The 22,589-nt window shown below is 32.8% G+C and overlaps 4 protein-coding genes and 1 long non-coding RNA gene across 5 annotated transcripts; 3 read left to right on the forward strand and 2 right to left on the reverse strand.

Moving 5' to 3' along the window:
* Positions 1-2,572: 2,572 nt before the first annotated feature.
* On the forward strand, positions 2,573-4,350 carry LOC133816768 (uncharacterized). The gene is made up of 4 exons (XR_009885456.1): positions 2,573-2,721; positions 2,802-2,876; positions 3,344-3,405; positions 4,124-4,350. It is a non-coding gene; the product is annotated as an uncharacterized LOC133816768 (long non-coding RNA).
* A 5,067-nt stretch (positions 4,351-9,417) lies between these two features.
* Positions 9,418-11,801, reverse strand: LOC133819673 (uncharacterized). Its single transcript, XM_062252973.1, has 4 exons — positions 11,351-11,801; positions 11,031-11,259; positions 10,725-10,877; positions 9,418-10,139 (listed from the first exon to the last, which is right to left on the reverse strand). The coding sequence occupies exons 1-4, from the start codon at positions 11,558-11,560 to the stop codon at positions 9,436-9,438; spliced, it is 1,296 nt and encodes a 431-aa protein (XP_062108957.1). The 5' UTR covers positions 11,561-11,801; the 3' UTR covers positions 9,418-9,435.
* Positions 11,802-11,856: 55 nt separating this feature from the next.
* LOC133815641 (uncharacterized) lies at positions 11,857-13,941 on the forward strand. The gene is made up of 7 exons (XM_062248455.1): positions 11,857-11,890; positions 12,003-12,072; positions 12,167-12,189; positions 12,318-12,392; positions 12,800-12,934; positions 13,062-13,154; positions 13,410-13,941. Exons 1-7 carry the CDS (start codon positions 11,857-11,859, stop codon positions 13,790-13,792), a joined length of 813 nt encoding a protein of 270 aa, XP_062104439.1. The 3' UTR covers positions 13,793-13,941.
* Positions 13,942-13,996: 55 nt separating this feature from the next.
* Positions 13,997-16,311, reverse strand: LOC133819672 (pentatricopeptide repeat-containing protein At4g02750-like). Its single transcript, XM_062252972.1, has one exon. The coding sequence runs from the start codon at positions 16,145-16,147 to the stop codon at positions 14,087-14,089; it is 2,061 nt and encodes a 686-aa protein (XP_062108956.1). The 5' UTR covers positions 16,148-16,311; the 3' UTR covers positions 13,997-14,086.
* A 2,452-nt stretch (positions 16,312-18,763) lies between these two features.
* On the forward strand, positions 18,764-21,641 carry LOC133819676 (28 kDa ribonucleoprotein, chloroplastic). Its single transcript, XM_062252977.1, has 4 exons — positions 18,764-19,262; positions 20,149-20,250; positions 20,382-20,654; positions 21,308-21,641. Exons 1-4 carry the CDS (start codon positions 18,813-18,815, stop codon positions 21,359-21,361), a joined length of 879 nt encoding a protein of 292 aa, XP_062108961.1. The 5' UTR covers positions 18,764-18,812; the 3' UTR covers positions 21,362-21,641.
* Positions 21,642-22,589: the final 948 nt, after the last annotated feature.

Genomic DNA, 22,589 nt, shown 5'->3' on the forward strand with positions numbered 1-22,589 from the left:
AACGAGACATTGGAGATTTACAAAGCATGGCGATAACTCCCATTATGGATCCACTCAAACATGATATCTAGACTAAGCCATTGGCTCACATCATTATATCATTACTAAACGAGTGTGCACTCATAATGCCAACGAGTGATCCACAATATGCATATATTCAACAATAAATAGCAATCCTTAACATGTCTATCATATATGAAAATGGTAACTTTCATTGATTAAATACATCTCTGGCACCTAACAATCCACATAAGAAGTATGTTCTCGATACACACGGTTAGGTAAGCCTTGTCAGTGTAGTTATTGACATGTTATCTATAAGTGTGTGTCATGATGCAAAAAAAGGACTCCACAACTTTCTCACTACAAATGGAACGTCATCATCATTAATGGAGTAACAAGACTCCTCAAGTTCCGAGAGAAAGATATGACTGCGACATTTATCACATAAGTTCAGTAAATTCACAATAGAGTCAACTACTTTTGACACTGAAACGAAATATCACAGCTGTACTGTATAAACCATGTCCTCATAACACGTCACTCACTCTACATCTATGAATGAGGATGTTGTAAGTGTCCACCTAACACCTAATTACAAAATAACTCATCTTATCGTTATACATGCATGTATGAGAGAGGAGATTGTAGGTGTTTATTTTATTAGACACTTAATCACAAAATAGCTCCTCTTACCATTATAAATGCTTAGAAAAGGATTTTGTCATCCATGCAGCCTGTCCAATCGATATCACTAAAACCAACTATTGAGTGTCATAATGTTGATTTGTCGATTGCAAACACATCCTTGATACCATAAGGATGACTACTCAAGTATCAATCCAGCATGCCCATGAAAAATATCACAATAGGGAATGCGTATACTTTAGTAAACTCTAGGTTGCCTTCAATAAGCATGTATGGAACAATCTCAAAATTGATCTCTCGTCATTATCAATACACATGGACTTTAGGCCTTTCACAATACATCACTCTTTAGACTATTCCAAAGTTTTCAATGAAATTGAAACATTACTCACATCAAAATTTAGTCAACATAAACTATGAGACAATTCAACTTTCCGTTGATCTCATCATGAAGAATATAAATACTTAGACCAAAGGCTTCTCTAAAATTCTTCATCCAATGGAGACTATCAAATAACGATTTTACTTGTCTCCATATTAGATCAGTATCATAAAATATGAGCAATGTACTATATCATGTAATAATGTAAACATATCATTGTCCCCACTGATCTCTCACATAATATTGACTAACGATAATGTTTCGAATTGTCCATTCTGAGAATAACAATAGTCAATGTCTTGATGCCTTTCCAAAACGAATTTAATCCGTTGAATTTGGGTGTCCTTGTCAGTTGCCTTCTCAATGCTTGATTGAGGCAAATGAAATTCTAAAATAAGAATTTAGTTCTCACATCCTTATATATTGATTTCCAAATAGTTAGCACTTTACCATCCAATAATAATGCATTTTGAACAGTTCATTCCATCATAATGGTAACTAGCTATAGGCTTTAATCAACCTTAATTTGTTCCTCAAATAGTCTATTCTCAACAAAAACTGCCATCAAGAAAAATCTCTCAATTATCATGTGATTAAGCCTAAACTTCCATGCATGATCATATCTTGGAAATCGTGATATTAACACATCAGCTCTCCAAATAAGGATTAAGAACTAGTAATGGCTCTCGATTAACAATTTTGAGGTATATGTCGTCAATCTTATTTCCTACTTGAAATTGTAGGTCTGTAAAACTATTTCGATCCTATATCTTTGCTTGTCCACATATGGAGTTTCTTATCATATTTTGGCCGATTGTGTAGCACCCACATTATTTTGATATAATATAGCCAATAATCACATGATTGCATTGCATTACATATCATACAATATGTATAATTTGAGCATAAGCATATTCTTATAAGTGTTTTCATGTATAAGTATAAAAGTTGTGTATGTGATGTCTATATGTATGTTCAATATTATTAACCTTGTGGCATTTGAGTTGTCTTTTATGGGTGTTTTATGTGCTCAAGATATAAGAAAGGATGAAAAATATGGACAAGGCATGAAATCAAGTGAGAAAAGTGAGGATATAGAAGGCAAAAGATGTTAAGTGGTGAAAAATAGTACAATGTCGACTACTAGTATTTTGGGGTAAAATTGAGTATTAGTGGATTTACCAAATATAATTGAGGTATGATTAAGGTCTCATCGATGAAGTAAAAATGGTTTTAGAACCATTAGATCAATTCTTGATGGGAGGTATACATAATTAGTGGTATTGATGCAAAGTCAAAACGATCTTAGCATAAGTGCGCTACGCTCGATCGGGTAAGCATAACTATTGGGTATGAACTCATATGGACCTAAGGTTTGGTGTGAGTGTTTTACACATAAGGATAATAGACCTAGCAGATGATTAAGTCGAAATTATTGAAGTGATAAGGTTTTCATAAGTCAAAAGGTGAAATGATGAGGTGAAAGGTGTCAAATTTTGATACAATAAGGCCAAATCATTGAAAATAAAGAATTTTCATCAACCTTATCACTTTGCACGACCAAGACTCTGAAAAACAGAGAGAAAAGAAAACCAAAAACCATTTCTTGGCTGGTTTGAAGAGATTCTAAGGAGATCAAAGTGAAATCAAAGCCAAAGAAGTAGATTAAGCTTAGTTCTAGCCTTTTTATGGTAAGTTCTTGTACTTGGAAGTTAAACCATGTTTTTGAATTTTTCTGAAAGCTTATATATGGTGTTTTATCTTTTTTAAGATATTTCTTGGGGTTTCCAAGTGGTTTGAGGTTTAGAAAAGCTTGAAGAGATTGTTTTCGCCGAAAAGTTGCTCGGTAAGTGAAATTTTGTGTTTTATGAGGTTTTTGGGGTTCTTGGAGTACAAGATGATTTTTGGTTATTTTATTGAGTTATAAGAGGGTAGATATGTTTATAAATGTTTGAATAGACGTGGAGACTCATTTAATTTGGGTGATGATCTTGGAAATTAGAATTTTATCAAAATCAGTATATGATAACTTTATGATGAATTATGTTGGTAATTGGGATATATGGTTATGGCAGGTTATTTGATGTTGATTACTGATTGATTTTGATATTTGGGGATAGCTAAAATTAAGGGGAAACTCTGTCAAAATTTCTCTAAGTGTCTAAGATAAATCTAACGCTCGATCTAGGTGGTTTAAGGCATTTTAGGTATGATTTGGATATGAAAGTTGATATGATGTTTTATGGGTATTTTTAAATGATAGTTCAATGTCTTACTGCCATCATTATGATGAGAAATCCATGTCATTGTTAGGATAAGCACATCAACACCTAAGACACCACTTGTTACACGGTGAAATATATTTTGGACAGAAGGTAAGTAAAGTACTCAACTGCAACACAAGAATTATATGTTATGTGAAAGTATTCATTATATGAATATTTTGTGAGTAAGTGGTATTAACATACATTGACACTTCATCATAAATTTTTATGCATGGCATAATAATGATATGGTGAATTATTGTATGATATAAGACCATGCATGATATTATGATGATTAATTATATGATGCCTTAGCAAGTTTTATGCAACATAAAAGCAAGTTGTAATAAGAAGTTTAAGTTCAGTGCCACTATTTTGAAAAGGCAAATGAAAGTGTTAATAAGTGTAAACGGAGGCCTGTAGTAGGCTTATAGTGGCAGCCCAATAATTTGGGCTAGGTTTTAGTGAACCAATTATATTGTTTGTCGTGTTTTCGTCTTTATTTCTCCTCCAATGAGTTATTGTTATATGTATTGACACCACAGTGTGTGGCCGCCTTAAATCTTGAGCCCGATGGGGCAACGATGGAATAAGGTTTTTAATGCGCCCTACTGTGGTGATGGCTAGCCGGAGGAGAACCCATGGGATTTTATATTATATGTGTAACAAGCCCTGCAAGCATTGACCAATTCAAACAGTGTGCACAATATTAAGGGGCCCAAAAATTTATAAAAAAGTTGTGTATGTCCTTTGACATTGAGTAATCATTTGCATTGCATGCATTACTTTGCTTACTGAGCTTTAGGCCCACAGTTGTCTTGTGTTGCAGGTAGAGAAAGAAATGAGTGAATGACATAAGGAGAACTGAAGCATGGTCCTGACCCTGATTTGTACATATGAACACATTGACATCTTGTGGGTTATTTCAGTTTATCAGTGTGTATGTTTGTAATAAAGTGTGGATTTATGTTTTGAAAATAAATTGGGTTATTTAATACTTATGTATAATATGTTTGAGACACACTTTATGTTTATTGTAAATAATTTGAAATAAGTTTAAAAAAAAAATCCAGACTTCTGTTGAAAGTAATTATGATATAGTTTTAAAACGTAACACCTCAAATATGGTTTTAACAAAAATAAGTGAGGGTGTTACAGATTGTAGGGTCGACAATAATAACAGCAGAAGCAAAACAAGGGATAAGTCCAGTTATTCCCTAAATAATTTTTTTGACCCTTGACTAATCCCAACTTGAAACTCCAACACGGACAACTTTATTTATTTATCATCAACAGTGAATGGAAGAGACAATTATATGAACCATAGTACTCTCGAAAAATAACCATTGAGATAATCATCTTCTCTTTAACAATTAAACTTTGAGATTGTGATTGCCCAAAAAATAAGGTATGCAAATTAAATCCTTATTCAGTCTCAACCTATATATTCGAAATGAAACGGTACAAAACATCAAATCTAAAACCGTTTAAGAGTCATAGCAAAATACTTGACTCATATTATCTCTTTAAACACCTAACATGGTTGTGAATATGGAATTATGTTTGTGATTATATTAGTCCATACAAAAAATTCAAATATCTCTCCCACTTGGACCAATATAATAAACAAACACCATACTAAACTTCATTATCTAATAGGCAGTCAAATAAATCATGTATAATATCATACCGATAGGATATATATATATTAAACATGATTTGGTCTAGAAGATATTCAAATATAATAACAACCATTAAAACAACATGCATGCAGTACAACCATTGAGGCTATATATATACGCCTCATTTTGTACTTGTCACTTCGTCAAACAATGCATATAAGAAGTGACTGCACAACATTATGCATGTTTGGATTAATCATTTAGGTGTTTTCCACTTTGAAGCTTTCTAAAACACACAAAAAAAACGTTTAAAACTTTGATGAGTCAAAGCTTGATAAGACTATGCTCAAGATAATGATCATGTGAGAGAGATTTTAACAAAAGAATAATAAATACTCGATATCTCTCAACTCTTATACATGATATTATAGATCATAAAAAAATTTATGGACAAAAGAATCAATATGATCAGCATGTGTACTATGCTTAAATAAGTTAAAACTTAACTTCCCCTTATTCTTTCTATTGGTTATCCAAAAAAGAATACTAAGTCATCAATATCACTATATGGCAAACTTTGTTTCATTGACTTCAATCAAACCAAAATTGTTGCCTAAATATAACTTAGCTATTCCTCAAATTTAGTAGCAACAACGACATGATATTGAGTACACATGCGTTATTCTATTTAATTTGGATTCATCATGTTTACGAACGTCTCCAAGTAATACGATTATCACTTCGAAATAGATAATGATCACATATCCATTGTCGTATCCATCCAAAATTGTCCACTTATGATCTATGTCATATCTTGAGCCTTAATTATAAGAAAACCACAATAGATGATTCACTAGTTCCACTGAAACTATCTTAGGGCATAAAATCAATGCAATAGTCTCCTGAACTCATCATTATCGAAAAACGTAAGAGTTTCACTTCAATACCTCAAGAGATTCCTAAGCGATCTCATCCTCACAAAGTTGTCATAGAAGGGTCGATTAACACATATATACCTCACTACAACCAACTAACACCCATCTCAATATTCTCAATCTCCCACTGATCATGGAGTAACTTGGCATCTATTTAAACAATGTGACTTCAAGATTTATCAATTTTAGGCCTAGTCCGTCTTTACAATGAGATATCGTTATGTCAAAACATATTATTGTCCCATCCGATAAATAAATGGTAGAGATTTTAGGATTGCTTGAAGCTAAGTGAAAATATCAATGAGCAGTGCTACTATGCATGTGAAAGCAAGGATCGCGCTATATGCTCGTTTTCTCAGCTTTCCAAATGATCTATCAACAAAAACGATCGTGTCATGCTAGAGTCGTTCTAACAAAACATATGACTCTTACGTAGGTAAGGACAACCACTTCAAATGTCACAACCAAATTCATTAATCCACTGCCGATAAGGTAGAAAAGATTGTGTGGTTCATAACATCCAATGTGTTTCCTTCACCATCTAAGCATCCTATCCAACAATAAAATCATCGACAGGATGACTAAATTGCATGTATGGATCTTAGTATTAATTGTGATTAGAACAAATGTGAATTTAATCAGCGATAATCACAATCACGATATGAATATCCATAGAACATTCAATTACATGTTCATCATAGATTATAATCTCATAATCATCAAATAATCCCAACTAAGCATCCATAAATGTCACATAATCTATTAGCGAGAGGATAAATCAAATGGGTAATAATTCTGTAAATAAACCAAATATATGCCAACCATAATCCATTCATAATCATGAATCCTCAAAAGAAAATTATAAGGCATATGTACAAAAGTTTGGTATAGCATATTGCTCGATTATTGGGTCTTATGTGAGATTATAATTTTAAACTCCATAATTTGACATGTTTAGACTCACGATAGGCAAGCACATAAACATTCAAATTGTATTAATTTCACAATTATTATTAATGACAAATTGACATGCTTAAACTCACGATAGGTGAGTACATAAGCACTCAATTAACGTCACAACAACATAATCATATTTGCAAATAATGCTAAGTATTTAAAAACAAAACATAAGACATAAATTTCAAATAAATATAATCATGTTTACAATTAATAAATGATATAAGCTAAATTGTGAGATAATAATTTTAATTTAATTTAATTGTGTGATTATGTGTCAATTAATCGTTAATATTGATCAAACCCAAAATATAGTCACACAATTAAGTGGGAAAACAAAAATAGAGCTAAATGGTGAAAAATAGTCCAAAATTGGACCCTACACGCATCCCCATGTGCCTGTTTTTTTTTTATAAAGCCCAAAAACGACAAAAAAAAAGCTAAAAACGATAACAATATCAAAAAACGACATAAAATCCAAAAAATGATAACACTCTCGAAACAACATGAAAACTAAAAAACGATAATGAGCTTTGAAAAACGACACGTCGTTTTTGGTCGTCTTCAACCTCCAGATGGGTCGAATTTGACCCGTTTTGGACCCAGATTCTGACCAGGTCGGATTTCGACCTTCGGTGCTTCGTTTTTTATGTCGTTTGAGGGGTTTTGCTCCAAATTTCGTTGTCTATTGAACCATAACATTACCAATTTTATTCAAATCTATTTTCAGCTCAAAAAGACTTGAAAACCAGTCCAAAAATGGCCAAATATGAGTCCAATAATCATAAAAAACACCACCCACAAGTTATATATTTGATATGTAGACTCAATCCATCATTTATTTTGGTTAAAAATATGTATTTAGAATTTTGAATAATCAAAACTCATAAAAATTCCAAAAGTCCGAAAATGCACTCAAAATTTTGACAAAGTATTCATGAGCCTTAAAATCAGATAACGTGGCTCTGATACCAATTATTGAAATTAATTGAGCATCAAACAATAATCAACAATTGATCAAACATATTCATGCTCAACATTGCACAAAGAAATCATCTTATTTAAGACATCAAACATAATATGAATAAAATGAAGCTTTACTTACCCTTGTGATCAAGTCTATGAACCATCATTCTCTATAATTATGCTCATCACAATTCAACCACCTACACATCAAAGATCAAAGGGGTGCTTGGGGGTGTAGGTGAACACTACTCTCTCTCTCTCTCATTTTTTCTCTAAAACACTCATTGTCTACACACACTTAATAAAATTGTGTAACCCTTTTTATAAACCATAATGGGCTTATTGGGCCTAGATACCCAATGGGAGGATTAGTTGTCTTGGCCCAATGGGCTAGCCTAAAGACATTGAGAGCGTGTCCATGGGCCTCGAGTGTGTCAGTACATTATGTCCATCCCATTATGGCCCGATGGTAATAGTATGCAATACCGATTATATAGTTATCCTTACATGCTAATCATGACACTACGTGAGCAACGTATAATTATGTCAGTCCATATAAAATATTCTAACAATGAGGTGTTACCATTCTTTGTTTATTATTGGGTTACACTTATCTTGTTTCAATTACAAAGTTTTTTTCTTAAAGAATTAGAGACATTAGTCGTGACTTACACAATGTTTTAAGGATGAAAATGAATTACAAATGTTACAATATATTGGCCATTTTTATTCGAATTTGGTCTAAGCTCCACAGTGGTGCACGGTGATGGCGCAAAAACTCTGATGGTTGTGGAAGTGATACACTTGGTTTTGAAACCTTTGATATTTGGAGTCGTGAGATGGTGGCAATATGACTCATGCGCGACCACGATGGAGTTTCAACCTATGGGAACAAAGGGTTAGGTTCTTTTAGACAAGATATGTTTTAAGTTATTTATTATAAAAATATGGTCTCCGTATCTGATACCAAACAAATATCTAATAACTATTAGAATTATACTACACGTATACTCTATATACCAAAAATCATAAATAGTTATTTATTTATTTTTATTAAAAATGTATTGGAAGTAAGTTTATTTTTAATTAAAGTAATATGTTATTGTCATAATTTATTAGGTTTAAATCATTGAGATGGTGGATGAAAGACTTCAAATCTTCATTTGGTTTGGAGAGTGCAAGCGCTAACAAAGGTAGTTTAGAAATATTGATCTACAAGAAAATTTCGGCGGCCAAAAATCTAATAGGAAGCTTCTATACAAAGCTTAAAATTCTAACACATTATGTTATAAATGAATTGTAAAGGTGCATGAAAAAAAAAATTGCTAAGGGTTATCACTAGTGTCTAACACCACAAAAAGTTGGCATACCGCTGTTAGTATAATTTAATATTAGGTCCCATTTATTTGAATTTAATAAATATTATAAAGTATCACTAACCAATCATGAAATGTCACCTCATGTGTTATTAAAAAGGTGCCAAATAACAACAATACATGAAAAAAGTGAAACAACTACATCCATACAAAAATAGGAAAAAAAAAATCAAGTATCAAATTTGACAATATGCCAGCCAACACTAGAATAATACGACATAGCACCATGTGAAGGCCAATGAAATTGAGTAAAAGAATGACACAAAATAAGAAAAGTGTAGAATATTAATGAACAAGCTTAAGTCCTCTCTTTACATACTGCAAACAGGAGAATGGTAAGTTCAGAGTGTGTTCTATTTCTACGGATTTGGATACAAGGGTGTTCAATATAACATCTCTATTATAATTCCCATCAATCATTCCAAAACCTTTGCAAACAACCAGGGATGTATTGCATATCCAAGGAACTGACACAGTGAATCCCAAACCAGACTTTTTCTCTCCATTGGAGCTTGTACTTCCCGCCAATACATCTTTATAGGCTTGGCCAACTTGAGAAACATACTTCCCCATGGGTAAGATTTGCTCGAGAACAGATGGAACAGACCCGTCAGGATCCAAGAGATCAGAATCTGAGTGAAGGTTCACCACAACCGTGCCATGTTCAGGATGAAGCTGATTACTGAGAGCTTTTAGAAACGGGGAATCCGGGTCCCATAATGGGCGAGGGAAGATGTCCTCGCCGTCATAAGCATCAATAAAAATCATATCATATAAATTGGTGTTCTTGAGAATGAACTTTTCAGCATCTGATTCGTAAAGGTAAAGCCTTTCGTGAGTGCCTTTCCACATAACTTCATCTGTTGAATCGGGTTTTGAGAAGGCCCGATTGCCTGATGGAGTCATGACTGAGAAAGCTGGAAACCCCATAGCTTGAACCGAGGCTGATATAACTAGAGGATCAATTTCAACTATGTGAACCTCAGCACCTGAAAGAGCCAATCAAGTGTTATTGTCTCAAAATTTCTTACGGCTTGTTTTAAAAGAGACCACTGGCCGTAAAGTTGTCAGCATGAAAGAGTCATATATACAGACTATATATCATACTCATAACAAGAATCTACGCTTTTACAATATAAGCATTTGCCTTCAGTGGTTTCAAATCATTTTAGCTTATTTCTCTGGGAAAAGAATGGAACTGTTGTTTCAAGACACAACAAAAGCAAGAAAATGGTATACCAGCATTCCTGGAAATATAGCCTATTTACTTCACTCATTGAGTCAACATGATCTTTTCATCAATTTCAACAGAAGGATATCATCTGTGACTTGAGTAGAAGTTCACTTAAGCTCTCATTCTTAGATGTAACAGTGTCAATTTACAATAATATGACGAAAACTATCACTTTTTTTTTCTTCTAATGACAATTCAGTACTTGAAACGTTGGTTACAGGTTTAGGCACTCTCAAACATGGCACATAAGATTGTTGTCAACTGAAGGCAATGGTAAAAAACACATTTATATGCTTTCCAATAACCGCAAAACACAAGAGAAGTGAATGCAAACTATTACCTAGAATTTTACTAGCTATAAACAACGGCAAGCTTCCTCCACCATGGCCGATGCATAACACACGCATTTGCTTCTTCCCATCAACTGCACTCTTGAGATCATAATTACATGATGCTATAGTGGCCAGTCCAACCGATACCATACTCTTCAAATCTGAAAATAGAATTAATTCAATGTATCAAGAGTCTAATCTACTTACAGCAGAGCACAAATATATGAATGTAACAGAAACTATATCAATGCAAAACAAATCCAAGGTAATGTTTAAAACCATCTATTTTTTAGCACAAAGTGGAGGTAAGTTACATGGAACAGCGAGGCAATGTGGCTGTTGCATAAGGAAGACAGAGCCAGGCTCCGAATCGCGGTTGGCAGCCAATACTTTCACAGTGCTTTGGCGAGTTACACCATTGAAACGAAGCACCCGCCATTGATATCCAAGTATATTGAATCGTTCTTTGTGTTTCACATCTGGGTTTGCCTCAGCGTACCTCTTCTGAAGCCAATTCTCCGTTGTTGGCCAGTAAACTTCACTCTGAATCATTTTGTAAATCATATTAAGGACATATAGACATATATGTATGTATGTTTCATATACAGAAATATATTCTGAGAGAGAGACTAACGGGCCTTGAAGAAGAGTAAGCTGCAACAGAAACGACACCATTGCCTTTATCAGAGGTTGATCGGAGAACAGTGTGTCCGTCTGCGTCAGAATCGGTTCCCCACCACTCGGACGAGTAAAACCAGTCACCTTCGTCCTCAATACGATGCCGTACCGCTGTCGAAAGCCTCCGGATATTCCGACCAGAGCTCAACCCAGCTCTGCGCAACATCACAGCCCAACTAATAAAACCCAGAAATCTTTTACTTCAAAATAGTCCCAAAATTTGAACTTTTGGACAAACCCAGAGAAAGAACAAGAGAACCCAAATGCCGGGGCTCTCTGTTTTGTCCCTAAACCCTTTCTCCATTTTGCAATAGTTGGGGTTGGGGTTTTAGTGTTTGGTTCAGAAAAGTAGAATAGTCATATCTCTATTCTTACTCGGAATAGTATTCGGCTCTGTTTGGAAACACTTATAGCCATAATGAAAAGGCGTTGACAGTCTCACTTTCGAAGAGGCATCTGAAAATGAGTCAAAAACCAGGAGCTGCCAAAAAGAAAGGTAAGCGGGCCCAACACTGCCACCATTAGAGAGTCAGCGGTGTCATCATCACTATGCTCTTTCACGTTTGACCTCTTATTCTTTAACACGTTCTTCTTTTCATCTAATGCAGTTTTTGTGCGCATCATAATCACATTTTTGGCCAGTCCTTATTCATCCCCAGAAAACAAAATCCCATCTTTGTTTTCCTTTTAATTTTCATTTTTTCAAATTGGTCTGCGTTTTATGATCCGAAACTCAATCCTGTAGTTTTCTCAACAGCTGAGCAAGCATCAGAAAGAAAAGGAAGAAAAAAGTGGGTTTGTTATCTCCATCTCTCTCTTTTTTTTTTCTGTTATGGTGTAGAAATTAAAAAGATGGGAATTGGGTACAAGGGTTTGTTCTGGAATGATTTTTTCATTGATGGGTTTCCTTTATAATCTTACAGTGTACCCAAAAGTGAAGGTGAGGGAACAGACAGACCAAGATGATCAACATGTGGTTGCTGATTTTTGCTCTACAGGTTTTTTCTTCCCTCTTGTTATTATTTCTTTTATCAAAGTTTAAGAATTCAGTTTTCTTTTGTTTTTTATTTTCACCCCTTAATTCCTATTTTAAGCCCTGGTTTAAATTGATTAATCGCTAATAGAATCACTAAAAGGACCTGACTCTTTGGTAAGTAAGAGTAGTCTTTTGAGATATTTGGGTTCTGTTTTATCCTTTGATGGGGCCAATTATCCAGCAAAAAGAGGAGGAAAAGAACCATAAAAATGTTTGTTCTTTGAACTTTGCTATTATTAAACTTGGGTCAATTAGTTGTTTATTATATTGGAATACTCATCTGAATCTTCTTCTCATAACGAACTAAACTATTTTAAGTTGATGATGGGATGTTATTACTTATTATTATTTATGACTTGTGATTTGCAGTGAATGAGTATGAAGAAGATATATCTCCACCCTCCATAGCAAAAATCCCAAAGTCCTACATACCTAGTAGTATAGCTTTTTCTTTTGCTAATGACACACCTAATGTAGCTATACCAAAGATTTCAGCTCTTCAAGGTTAGTTTTGATTGTGTCATCTTTTATTCTCATATGGTCTTGGTCTTGGTCTTAACAACCAAAGTTTGATACTGTTTGCAAAAAGGACTTACAGTACTTCTCACATTAAAATCTACTTGATTGATAGGAGAAGATGGAGATAAAAATATTGATGAAGACTGCAAGCACAATATTAGAGCCAGTTCAATACCTCGCCCAAGGGCTGTCTTATCTAGTCCTGGTAAAGTATTTCTTTTAATGCAACATTTGGCTTGCTTTATTTCTAATTTATGGCTTGGAAGTTCATTAGAATCAACAATAAATTCTATGCATCTGGTGGTTGACTTGATACCCTTTATGTGCTCATTTCATGAAAAAGAATTAAGAAAGGAGTAAAGTAACTTGGCTTTAACATCATCAATTGACATTTCATATTCATTTTCACATTTGGAATGAGCTTAGTTTAACATCAATTTTCTTTTTTTTTTTTCTTCAGATAATGATTTGGTGATTGGGAACAAGAACAGATGCAAAAAAGAAAAAACACCAGTATTGAAGAATCGTCACTTGCCTCAAAATAGACATGCATTATGTAAGATTATTCCAACCACCACTGAAGATGTTATAAACTCCAAAAAGTCCAATGAAAATTCAGATGAAAGCAAAAAAGAAAAAACATCAGTTTTGAAGAATCGTAACTTGCCTCAAAATAGACATGCATTATCTAAGATTATTCCAACCACCACTGAAGATGTTATAAACTCCAAAAAGTCCAATGAAGATTCAGATGAAAGCAAAGGAAAGAAAGGAAAAGTAGTCACAGGTCCAACTCAAAGACGACAAATTAGAACTGGGAAACCAAGTTCTATGAAACTTTGAGTGTTATCTATTTGATTTTTTTTCATTAGATCGGTGCTTATACATGAGTGACTATACAATTATGGATAGTTCTTGAAATGGGCTATGCTTTATTACACATTGTAATTGCCTTCCACATAATGAGAAAGACAGACTTGGTTTTACTTAAATTCATGTGAATGCATATTTGATGCTTCAAAATGAGTTAATAGACATCCAAGCCAATAAAAAAAATCATGAATATGATCATTACATGCGTTCCATTGATCCTTGTTTTGGACTATAGTGCAAGTTGCAAAATCTCTGCTACAACATCTATTCTAATAACACTTTTTCCAGAGAAACAGCAACAGACTTTGAATTTTTAGTCTTCTCCATATGAAGTAACTCTAACACAGAACTAATCCTACTGAACTCTGGGTGCGAACAATCTCCTGAAAGAAAAGCATGGCTACCTTTGTTTACCTCGACCCAGCTGCACCCTGGCTGCTTCTTGACTCCGGTGTCTTTCATTCTAATCCAGAATGTTTCAGCCTCTTTTCTTCGTCCACAACTGAGGTGCATTTCTGACAAAATCAAGTACACACCAGAATTTTCTGGTTCTATTTCTAAAATCTTTTCCCCAGCAAGCTTGCCAATCTCAATGTTCTTGTGGATTCTACAAGCTCCGAGCAATGCTCCCCAAACGCTTGCCGGAACTTCAATTCCATCTGCCCTCATTTGATGCACAAAACCCATTGCCTCATCAATAAGTCCAAACCTCCCCATTAAATCAACTAAGCAAGTATAATGCTCACTTGTTGGCTGAATAGAATGCTCATGTCTCATTATTTGGAAGTAATGTCTACCCAGGTCCACCATTCCTGCATGGCTACAAGCAGATAGAACACCAACAAAAGTAATGTGGTTGGGTTCAATATCTTCTGATCTCATCTTTTGAAACATCTCCAAAGCACTTTCTCCATTACCATGGTGAGCGAAGCCACAGATTATGGAATTCCAAGAGATGACGTCGCGGCTTCCCATGGAATTGAATTCCATCAAAGCAAAAATCACATTTCCACATCTAGCATACATGGTAACAATGGCGTTACCAACAGCAATGAAATGATTGAATCCTGTTTTTGTCACCATGGCATGAGTTTGCATACCAAGTTGTAATGCTGGCAAGTCTGAACAGATTGTCAAAACGCTAGTGTATGTAGCTTCATCTGGAAACATTCCTGATTCTTTCATTCTAATGAAAAGCTTCAAGCCTTCTTCACCGTGATCATTTTCTCCTAATCCAAATATGGTTACATTGTATGCAGTTACATCTCGAATCGGCATCAGGTTAAAAAGACTAACAGCACTATTAACGTCTCCAATTTGGAAATAACCTAAGATGATATTTGTCCTTGACACAACATCACTGTAAGGTTTTTTTTCCATAAATGCATGAGCTTCTCTAATGAGGCCATTTCTAGTGAACTCCAACAAGATTGAATTCCATGTTTTGTGACATTTTTCTGGCATTTGCATAAAAAGTTTCATGGCATCGTTAGGTCTTCCACCTTTCACCAGCCCGTTCAGCAATTCATTCCAAGAATCAAAATTTCTCTGGGGCATTCTCTGAAAAAAAATCTCAGCCATTTCGATGTGCCCGTTTTCGATGTACCCAACCATCATTGCATTCCAAGCTTGGGTATCTCTCAAAGGCATCTTCTCAAAGAGCTCCCGGGCTTCAACGATCCGTCCAACACTCGCGAGACCTGAAACCATTATAGTCCAGGATACAACATCCCGAGTAGTCATTCTTCTAAAATATTCTTCGGCCAACTCAAGCTCTCCACAATTTACAAGCCCTCCAACAACCAAGTTCCAAGAAACCACATCTTTCACAGGCATTTCATCGAACACTCCGACAGCTTCACAAACGAACCCATTACGGAAATGCCCAGAAGCCATCGAATTCCAAGTAACAACATCTTTATATCCCATCCCATCAAAGACTCTCCTCGCACCATCAACATTCCCACATTGCATCAACCCTGCAATCACCGTGTTATACGAGACAACATCTCTCACGGGCATTTGATCAAACAAGTTGAGGGCATTCTCAACATGACCATTGAGAAAATAACCACGGATCATGGCATTCCAAGTGACAGTGTTTCGTTGAAGCATTTCGTCGAACAACTTCTGGGCTTCGTCAACCAAGCCACGACGCATGTAGCCCGAGATCTTGGAGTTGAGGGGCTTTAAGTTGGGAAGAGTTTGGGTGGCATGATTTTGTGGAATGAAGGGTGTAGTAACCGTAGAAAGTGGTTTAATGAGGCGTAGAGAAAGAGTTTGGAGGAGTTTGCGTCCATGATCGAGGCGAGAAGTGAAGACCATGCCCCCATTTGGCTATGGAGGTAAGCAAAGGAAATAGCTGTTAAATATGTCAACCAGGCAAGGAAGTAAACGACAAGTCGTTGTAGATTTTTTCTTTTTTGCAATTTGAACTCTTTTTTCTACTTTAAAATATATAATCAAATTCAAAATGCCCTTTTTCCCTATTTTTACATGTAAATATTATATTTTTTTTCTTATTTTAAATAATTTCTCTATCAATAATATCTTTATAGTATTTAATATTTACGATATCTACTCATGTTTAGGCCAACTCCAACTCAGCTGCAAAACACCAAATTTGCTTTGATATCCCCATATTCAATCCAACTGAACGGTAAACATTACAACAAATATAAGGTTGTCTACAGTGCCACATTATATATAGTGTGCAACTGTAGACAACGGCAAACTTAATTTATAATATAATAATAAGAAGATATTATATTTTATTAAAGAATATATTTTTTGGCGTAATTTTTTATATTGTGATTGGAATAAAAAAAAATATAGTGCTAAAATTTTACTATTTTGGTGTTGGTGCAACTTTATATATGGTGTTATGGGTTGGAAATGCTCTTAGTATGTAATTGTATTCTATTTTAAATTAATCCAAATGTATAAAGTAATTAATTTAAAATATATTTTTAAATAATTTTCTGATTTAAAATATATTTACATTATTTTTTAAAATAAATTATTAGTTTGACCAATTACAAAGTGACATATCAATTCATCAAGTATCAATTGTGGCTAACAGACGAAGTAGTGACAGACTTACTATTTTGACAAAGTTGATATTCTTTTTGAAAAAACTAATATTAAAATACTACATTTAAAAAATATTAGATATTTATGTAGTTATTTTTTCACTAAAAGAGTATTTGTTTATAAATACACCGTATATATTTATTTTTATATTATATTTTGAATTAATATGCATCCTATTTACAAAACACAAATTGAACTTCTCTTAATACAATAAATGAAAAAATATATAAATGTTTTATATAATCTCAAATATAAATTTATATGAAAAAAAGTAATTCAAAATATATAAATTTTATTTGTATATTATATGAATTTTTTAATAAATTCTTTTTTTATTATGTTGTTCTTAGGACCGTTATAGTTATATTCGTCATTCATTAGGGCTTTTATCGCTGGCTCCCTTATCATTAGGTAACCAACTTCCTTGACATTTTGGCATCGAGCAGAAGTCAGCCCCCATACATGGTCTTACAACTTTTGTGAAGACTTGGTTTTTTAATAAACAAAAATGAATTTTAACAAATTAGAAATAATTAATTTTAAAATATATAATAGTTTTAACTTTAATAAAATTAAGATGACTTACTAGTCATGAAATTTATAACCACAACTAAATATTAAAAAATATATTTTAAATAAATATATATTAAAAACATATTAGAAAATACGAGAAAAAATATATTCTCCTTGAACTTTTGACATTACTAATCTTGCCCTCAAATTTTTTTACTTGTTCTATGTTCCTCCAAATTATTAAAACTAATAAAGATAAATTATTTGAGAGGCGTGATTCTACAATGCAATAATAATTCACGATGCATAAATCTACAATAATAATACTTCAGATAGTGGTATTCAAGATTTAACCGATTTAATTCGTAAAGTGTAGATATCTGCACTTGTGTCGATTGGATTGAATTGAAAATTTTAAAATCTAAACTTGTGTGGGTTGGGTGCACTTTCAATGTTGAAAGAAACCAATTCAAATTGTATTTTATTTATATAAATAATTTTTTTTAAATATATATGTAAAATAATAATTTTAAATTTTTATATATTTGATACTAGTGATATAGTGATAATTAGTTCAAAAAATAAATAAAAATATATTAAGTAATAGGTAAATTTTTAATTTGTGAACTTTATGTTTAGTTCTTGTATCAAATTCAAATGTGGATGTTAGATTTAATTTTATTATTTGAGTTTTTAAATGTAAATTTTAAATTATTTTCTATATAAATTGATGTTGATTACTAATTTTATTTTTCAAAAAAATAAAATTTTAAGTATTAGTTAGAAAATATCAAAATAAATAATTTATTTTTAATTTATTTTTCCAAAAAAATAACTTATCGAAAATAATCAATCCAATTTACACTCTTAATTGAATTGGATTGGAAGTGGTAAAAATTAAATGTGATTCCTCATCATAGCACATTAGCTTTTTTGTTAGGTTTTGGGACATGGATCTATTTTTTTGTAGTTTCAATAATGCCGGAGAATTTCTTGCAAATTAAAAAATTAAGAACATAAAAATTAGTAGTACCAAAAGTTTTCAGTAAAATAAAAAAAAATTATTTGTCCTAAAATATATATAATTATATTTTGGATGTAAATATATCTTAACAAAAACCTCTATTAACCTATTTAATAAACAAAAATCTACCATAAATTGCCACGTCATCTTTCTTACCATTTTTTATAATAATTATTTTATCTGAGAAAATAATATTACATACCTTATCCCATAATATATCTCTTCCAGTTTGACTGGACAAAATCTGGCCACGTCAGCTTCAACACCTTAACCCATACCGATCCTCTTCCTCCTTAGTCCTTACTACCATGAACCATTATATTCCCAATTAACTCACTCATCATAACCAAAACCACCAAAATGGCTGCAGCCACCGCCGCGGCCGCCGCTGCCGTAGCCTCAGCCTCCTCCTTCTCTCCTTCAATCCACACCACTCTCCAATGCCACCGCTCCAATCTCCTCCACCTCAAAATCATCTCTCCTCAACACTCTCGCTTCTCGGCGGCGGCGCTCTCCGCCGTCGATACGGCGGTGATCGGCGGAGCCTCTTTCAACAAGTGGCGACTTGTGAGGGTGATCGCCGCGGTGGCGCAGGACGAGGTGGCTGCCGTGGCCGCCGATGAGGTCGATGAAGCTGCTGCCGCCGCTGTGGAGGAAGCGGAGCCCGAGGCGGCGACGGGTGGTGGAGACGATCGGGGCGAGGTGATTGCTGAGAATACGAAGCTTTATTTTGGGAATCTTCCTTACAGTGTCGATAGTGCTCAACTTGCTGGTATAATTCAGGATTATGGGAGTCCTGAGCTCATTGAGGTGATTAATAAGAGTTTAATTTTTAATTAATTAGATTAGGATGAACTTAATTATATATATTTATATTAAAAACAAAAAAACATTGTTGATCACATAGCTTTTATTGTAGTCTTGGGAAATTGAATGAATATTTACTAGTCTCGTTTAAATGAATAATGACAAATGTACACAATAACTACACTTATGACACTAGCAACTCCAAGGCATTACTTATATATCCTTTTTCATTAATTAATGAAAATTAATTAAATTTTATCACTCTAATAAACTAGTTATATTTGAAATATTTTATCATTTATTTCTATGGCTCTTCAAATGTATAAGATTAATGAAATCATTTTTATATATATATCTTAATTTTAATTTTAAAATATATATTAAGAATGTAGTGAGCAATTGTAGTGCACTGCATCTACTTTATTTAGCAATATTAGGGTATTTTTTTTTCTATTTTTTGACACATGGATAATTATAATTTAATTTTCTTTTATATGACAATAGATTTTTAGAACATTCTACAGATTTAAAAAAAAATTATATAATTTACAGTATTGAAAATATGATTCGAACACCACGTTGTATAATTTACGTGTTTTTTATTGTTTTAACCATGTTTTTAACACTATAAATTATTTGGCATATTTTGAATATGTATATTATCATATACAAAAATTAGAATTATAACTATCCACGTGTGGAAAACTGAAAGGAAATACAAGGTTGTTGCAAAAAAAATAAATAATAGTTACACTACATCGTCCCCTAAGAATGTAATTGGATCAATCACACAAAAAATATTAGCTATTTTAATATATATTGGTTATTTTAGTTACAATTTGACTAAAAAAATAGAGATTACTGATAAATTAGAAAAATGGTATTGTAGGTTCTTTATGATAGGGACACCGGGAGAAGCCGAGGGTTTGCATTTGTAACCATGAGCACTATTGAAGATTGTAAAGCAGTTATCCAAAATCTTGATGGAAGTGTAAGACTCTCTTAATTTCTTCCTCTTTTAACTGATGATTATATTAATATTCAATGCACTATTTAAACTACTTTAAAATTCTGATCTGACTTTGTTTTGAAATTTAGAATAATTTAATTTAAATGATGCAGCAATACATGGGTCGGATGCTGAGAGTGAACTTTTCAGACAAACCAAAACCTAAAGAGCCTCTATATCCAGAAACTGAGTACAAGCTTTTCGTAGGGAACCTTTCATGGTCAGTGACATCAGAGAGTTTGACCAATGCATTTCAAGAGTATGGAAATGTGGTCGGAGCTCGAGTTTTGTACGACGGTGACACCGGAAAGTCTCGAGGCTATGGCTTCGTCTGCTTCGCCACCAAAGCTGAGATGGACATTGCCTTAGATTCTCTCAATGGAGTGGTACGTAATATATAGAGTGTTGCTCTTTGACATTTCAGGATGTCTAACAAATAACATTCATATTCAATATAATTATTAAATTAAAATATGTGAGACTTTATATTAAATTGCACTAATAATAATATGTGATCTTTTTTCTACGATGAATCCAACTTCTTAACAATTCCCTAATTTATATATATAAGATAAATATATTGTATAAATAGGGAAGAATGCACAAAATTTCTAACAAATATATATATTTATATGAAATATCATCATACATGTTGATATTTATATATATATATATCTTTGTGTACATTATCATGATTACTAATTAACTACCTCTAGATTTATATAAATGACATGCATTATAGATTTATGGTCTTATTATTTTTTAAAGTTTGCACTCTAGCCTAATTTTAATAATTTTTTGTAAAATGATCTCTCATAATTTAAACAGTTAGTAGAAAATTTAGTCAAGTGATCAAAAAATTTATTTAGCTGGTCGAATTTTAGACAAAGATTATTTTACAAAAAATTATCAAAAGTAAGCTATAGTACAAAATTATTTTAATAAAATAGGTTATTTTCACAAATTTCTCGAAATGTATCAGGCATATATATATATATATAAAAATATACATATGATGATTTGATACTCTTTATTTCAGGAACTAGAAGGAAGGTCCATGAGGGTGAGTTTGGCTGAAGGTAAACGTTCATGAGCAAAATCAGAAGAAGGGATCTTATTTTGAGATCATAAAATCAATGCAAAGTCATCTTGATCATCACTGAATTGAACAACTTGAATTAATAATGATTCCCTTTTTCTCATGTGTATAACTCATCATTTTTCACTATTTCTCTGCATATTATTATCTTTTATTATTGGTTAGCACCAGAAGTTTATTACAGCTATCAGACCCTTCTTTTTCTTTCAAGTTTTGAGAATTAATTAATTGTTACAATTAATGTTAATTATAATTATATGCTTTTTCCTGGTGATGTTGATATTGTGTAAAAGTATTGTAATAATCAAACTGGCTAACCTATTTTCATAAAGCATTTATCAAATTGAGTACCTTAATTTTATTCTCCCATATATATTTTAATTTTGTTCATTAATTGATTATTGTTGTATAAGACAAGAGTACTGTGAAACGTTTGTAAGAAACATTATGTTGTCACTTCTAGCTAGCTAGTACTTGAACTTCCTATTTATTTAGTATAAACTTTAATTAGTCTTAAATTTTAGTGCTTAAGTTAATATCTCTACTACAAATTCCTAGTAAATAAAATGTAGTCCAATTAATCTATAATTTTGTGAGTCCTAATAATTATCCAATTCACTTAATTTAATCCCAGTTTTATTGCATAATTCATACGGCAATTTATTATAATAAATAACTAAGAAAAAGATAATTAGTAGTTGACACTTGATCCTATTATATTAATTTTTTTGGCAACCATAGATCATGCTAAATTGATAAAATCTTCCTTTATTAATCAGGTAATAAAATATAATTTATTGAATATATATATATATAAGTAGCAGGTTAGGTTGGTCTGCCATTTCTTCTTTAATTCTAGCATTTTTTGTTATATTTTGCCACATCTTTGTTGATGCATTATTATTATTTTGTGGGGATATTGATGTGTTATACTCATTTTTTTCTTCATGATCATGTGTCAAAAAAAATAGTAATATTAATGATCTCGGACTTACTAATTATTTCGTTCAAATGAAATATGAACATAACTTATAGCATGTATGCTTGTTCTCACAAGCATGCCATGCATGCACTAACAAGTATGGATAGTATGTCTGTTTGATTATATAAAGTCATTATGTGCTAACAAAGAAGTTCTTCTACCTCTGTTTGCACAAGACAAGTTCTTCTACCCTTGTTCACACAAGAGAGGTTCTTTTACTTCTGTTCGCACAAAACAAGC

The sequence above is a fragment of the Humulus lupulus genome, chromosome 2 (assembly GCF_963169125.1).
Source record: "Humulus lupulus chromosome 2, drHumLupu1.1, whole genome shotgun sequence".
NCBI lineage: Eukaryota > Viridiplantae > Streptophyta > Magnoliopsida > Rosales > Cannabaceae > Humulus > Humulus lupulus.

Coding starts and splice junctions, on each gene's coding strand:
- LOC133819672 (XM_062252972.1), bottom strand. CDS start 16,147: ATGGTCTTCACTTCTCGCCTCGATCATGGACGCAAACTCCTCCAAACT.
- LOC133819673 (XM_062252973.1), bottom strand. CDS start 11,560: ATGTTGCGCAGAGCTGGGTTGAGCTCTGGTCGGAATATCCGGAGGCTT. Junction 10,878..11,030: donor ACATTGCCTCGCTGTTCCAT/GTAACTTACCTC, acceptor TTCTATTTTCAG/ATTTGAAGAGTATGGTATCG. Junction 10,140..10,724: donor TATAGCTAGTAAAATTCTAG/GTAATAGTTTGC, acceptor TGGCTCTTTCAG/GTGCTGAGGTTCACATAGTT.
- LOC133815641 (XM_062248455.1), top strand. CDS start 11,857: ATGAGTCAAAAACCAGGAGCTGCCAAAAAGAAAG. Junction 12,190..12,317: donor GAAAAGGAAGAAAAAAGTGG/GTTTGTTATCTC, acceptor ATAATCTTACAG/TGTACCCAAAAGTGAAGGTG. Junction 12,393..12,799: donor TGCTGATTTTTGCTCTACAG/GTTTTTTCTTCC, acceptor TGTGATTTGCAG/TGAATGAGTATGAAGAAGAT.
- LOC133819676 (XM_062252977.1), top strand. CDS start 18,813: ATGGCTGCAGCCACCGCCGCGGCCGCCGCTGCCGTAGCCTCAGCCTCC. Junction 20,251..20,381: donor TCCAAAATCTTGATGGAAGT/GTAAGACTCTCT, acceptor TAAATGATGCAG/CAATACATGGGTCGGATGCT. Junction 20,655..21,307: donor TAGATTCTCTCAATGGAGTG/GTACGTAATATA, acceptor TCTTTATTTCAG/GAACTAGAAGGAAGGTCCAT.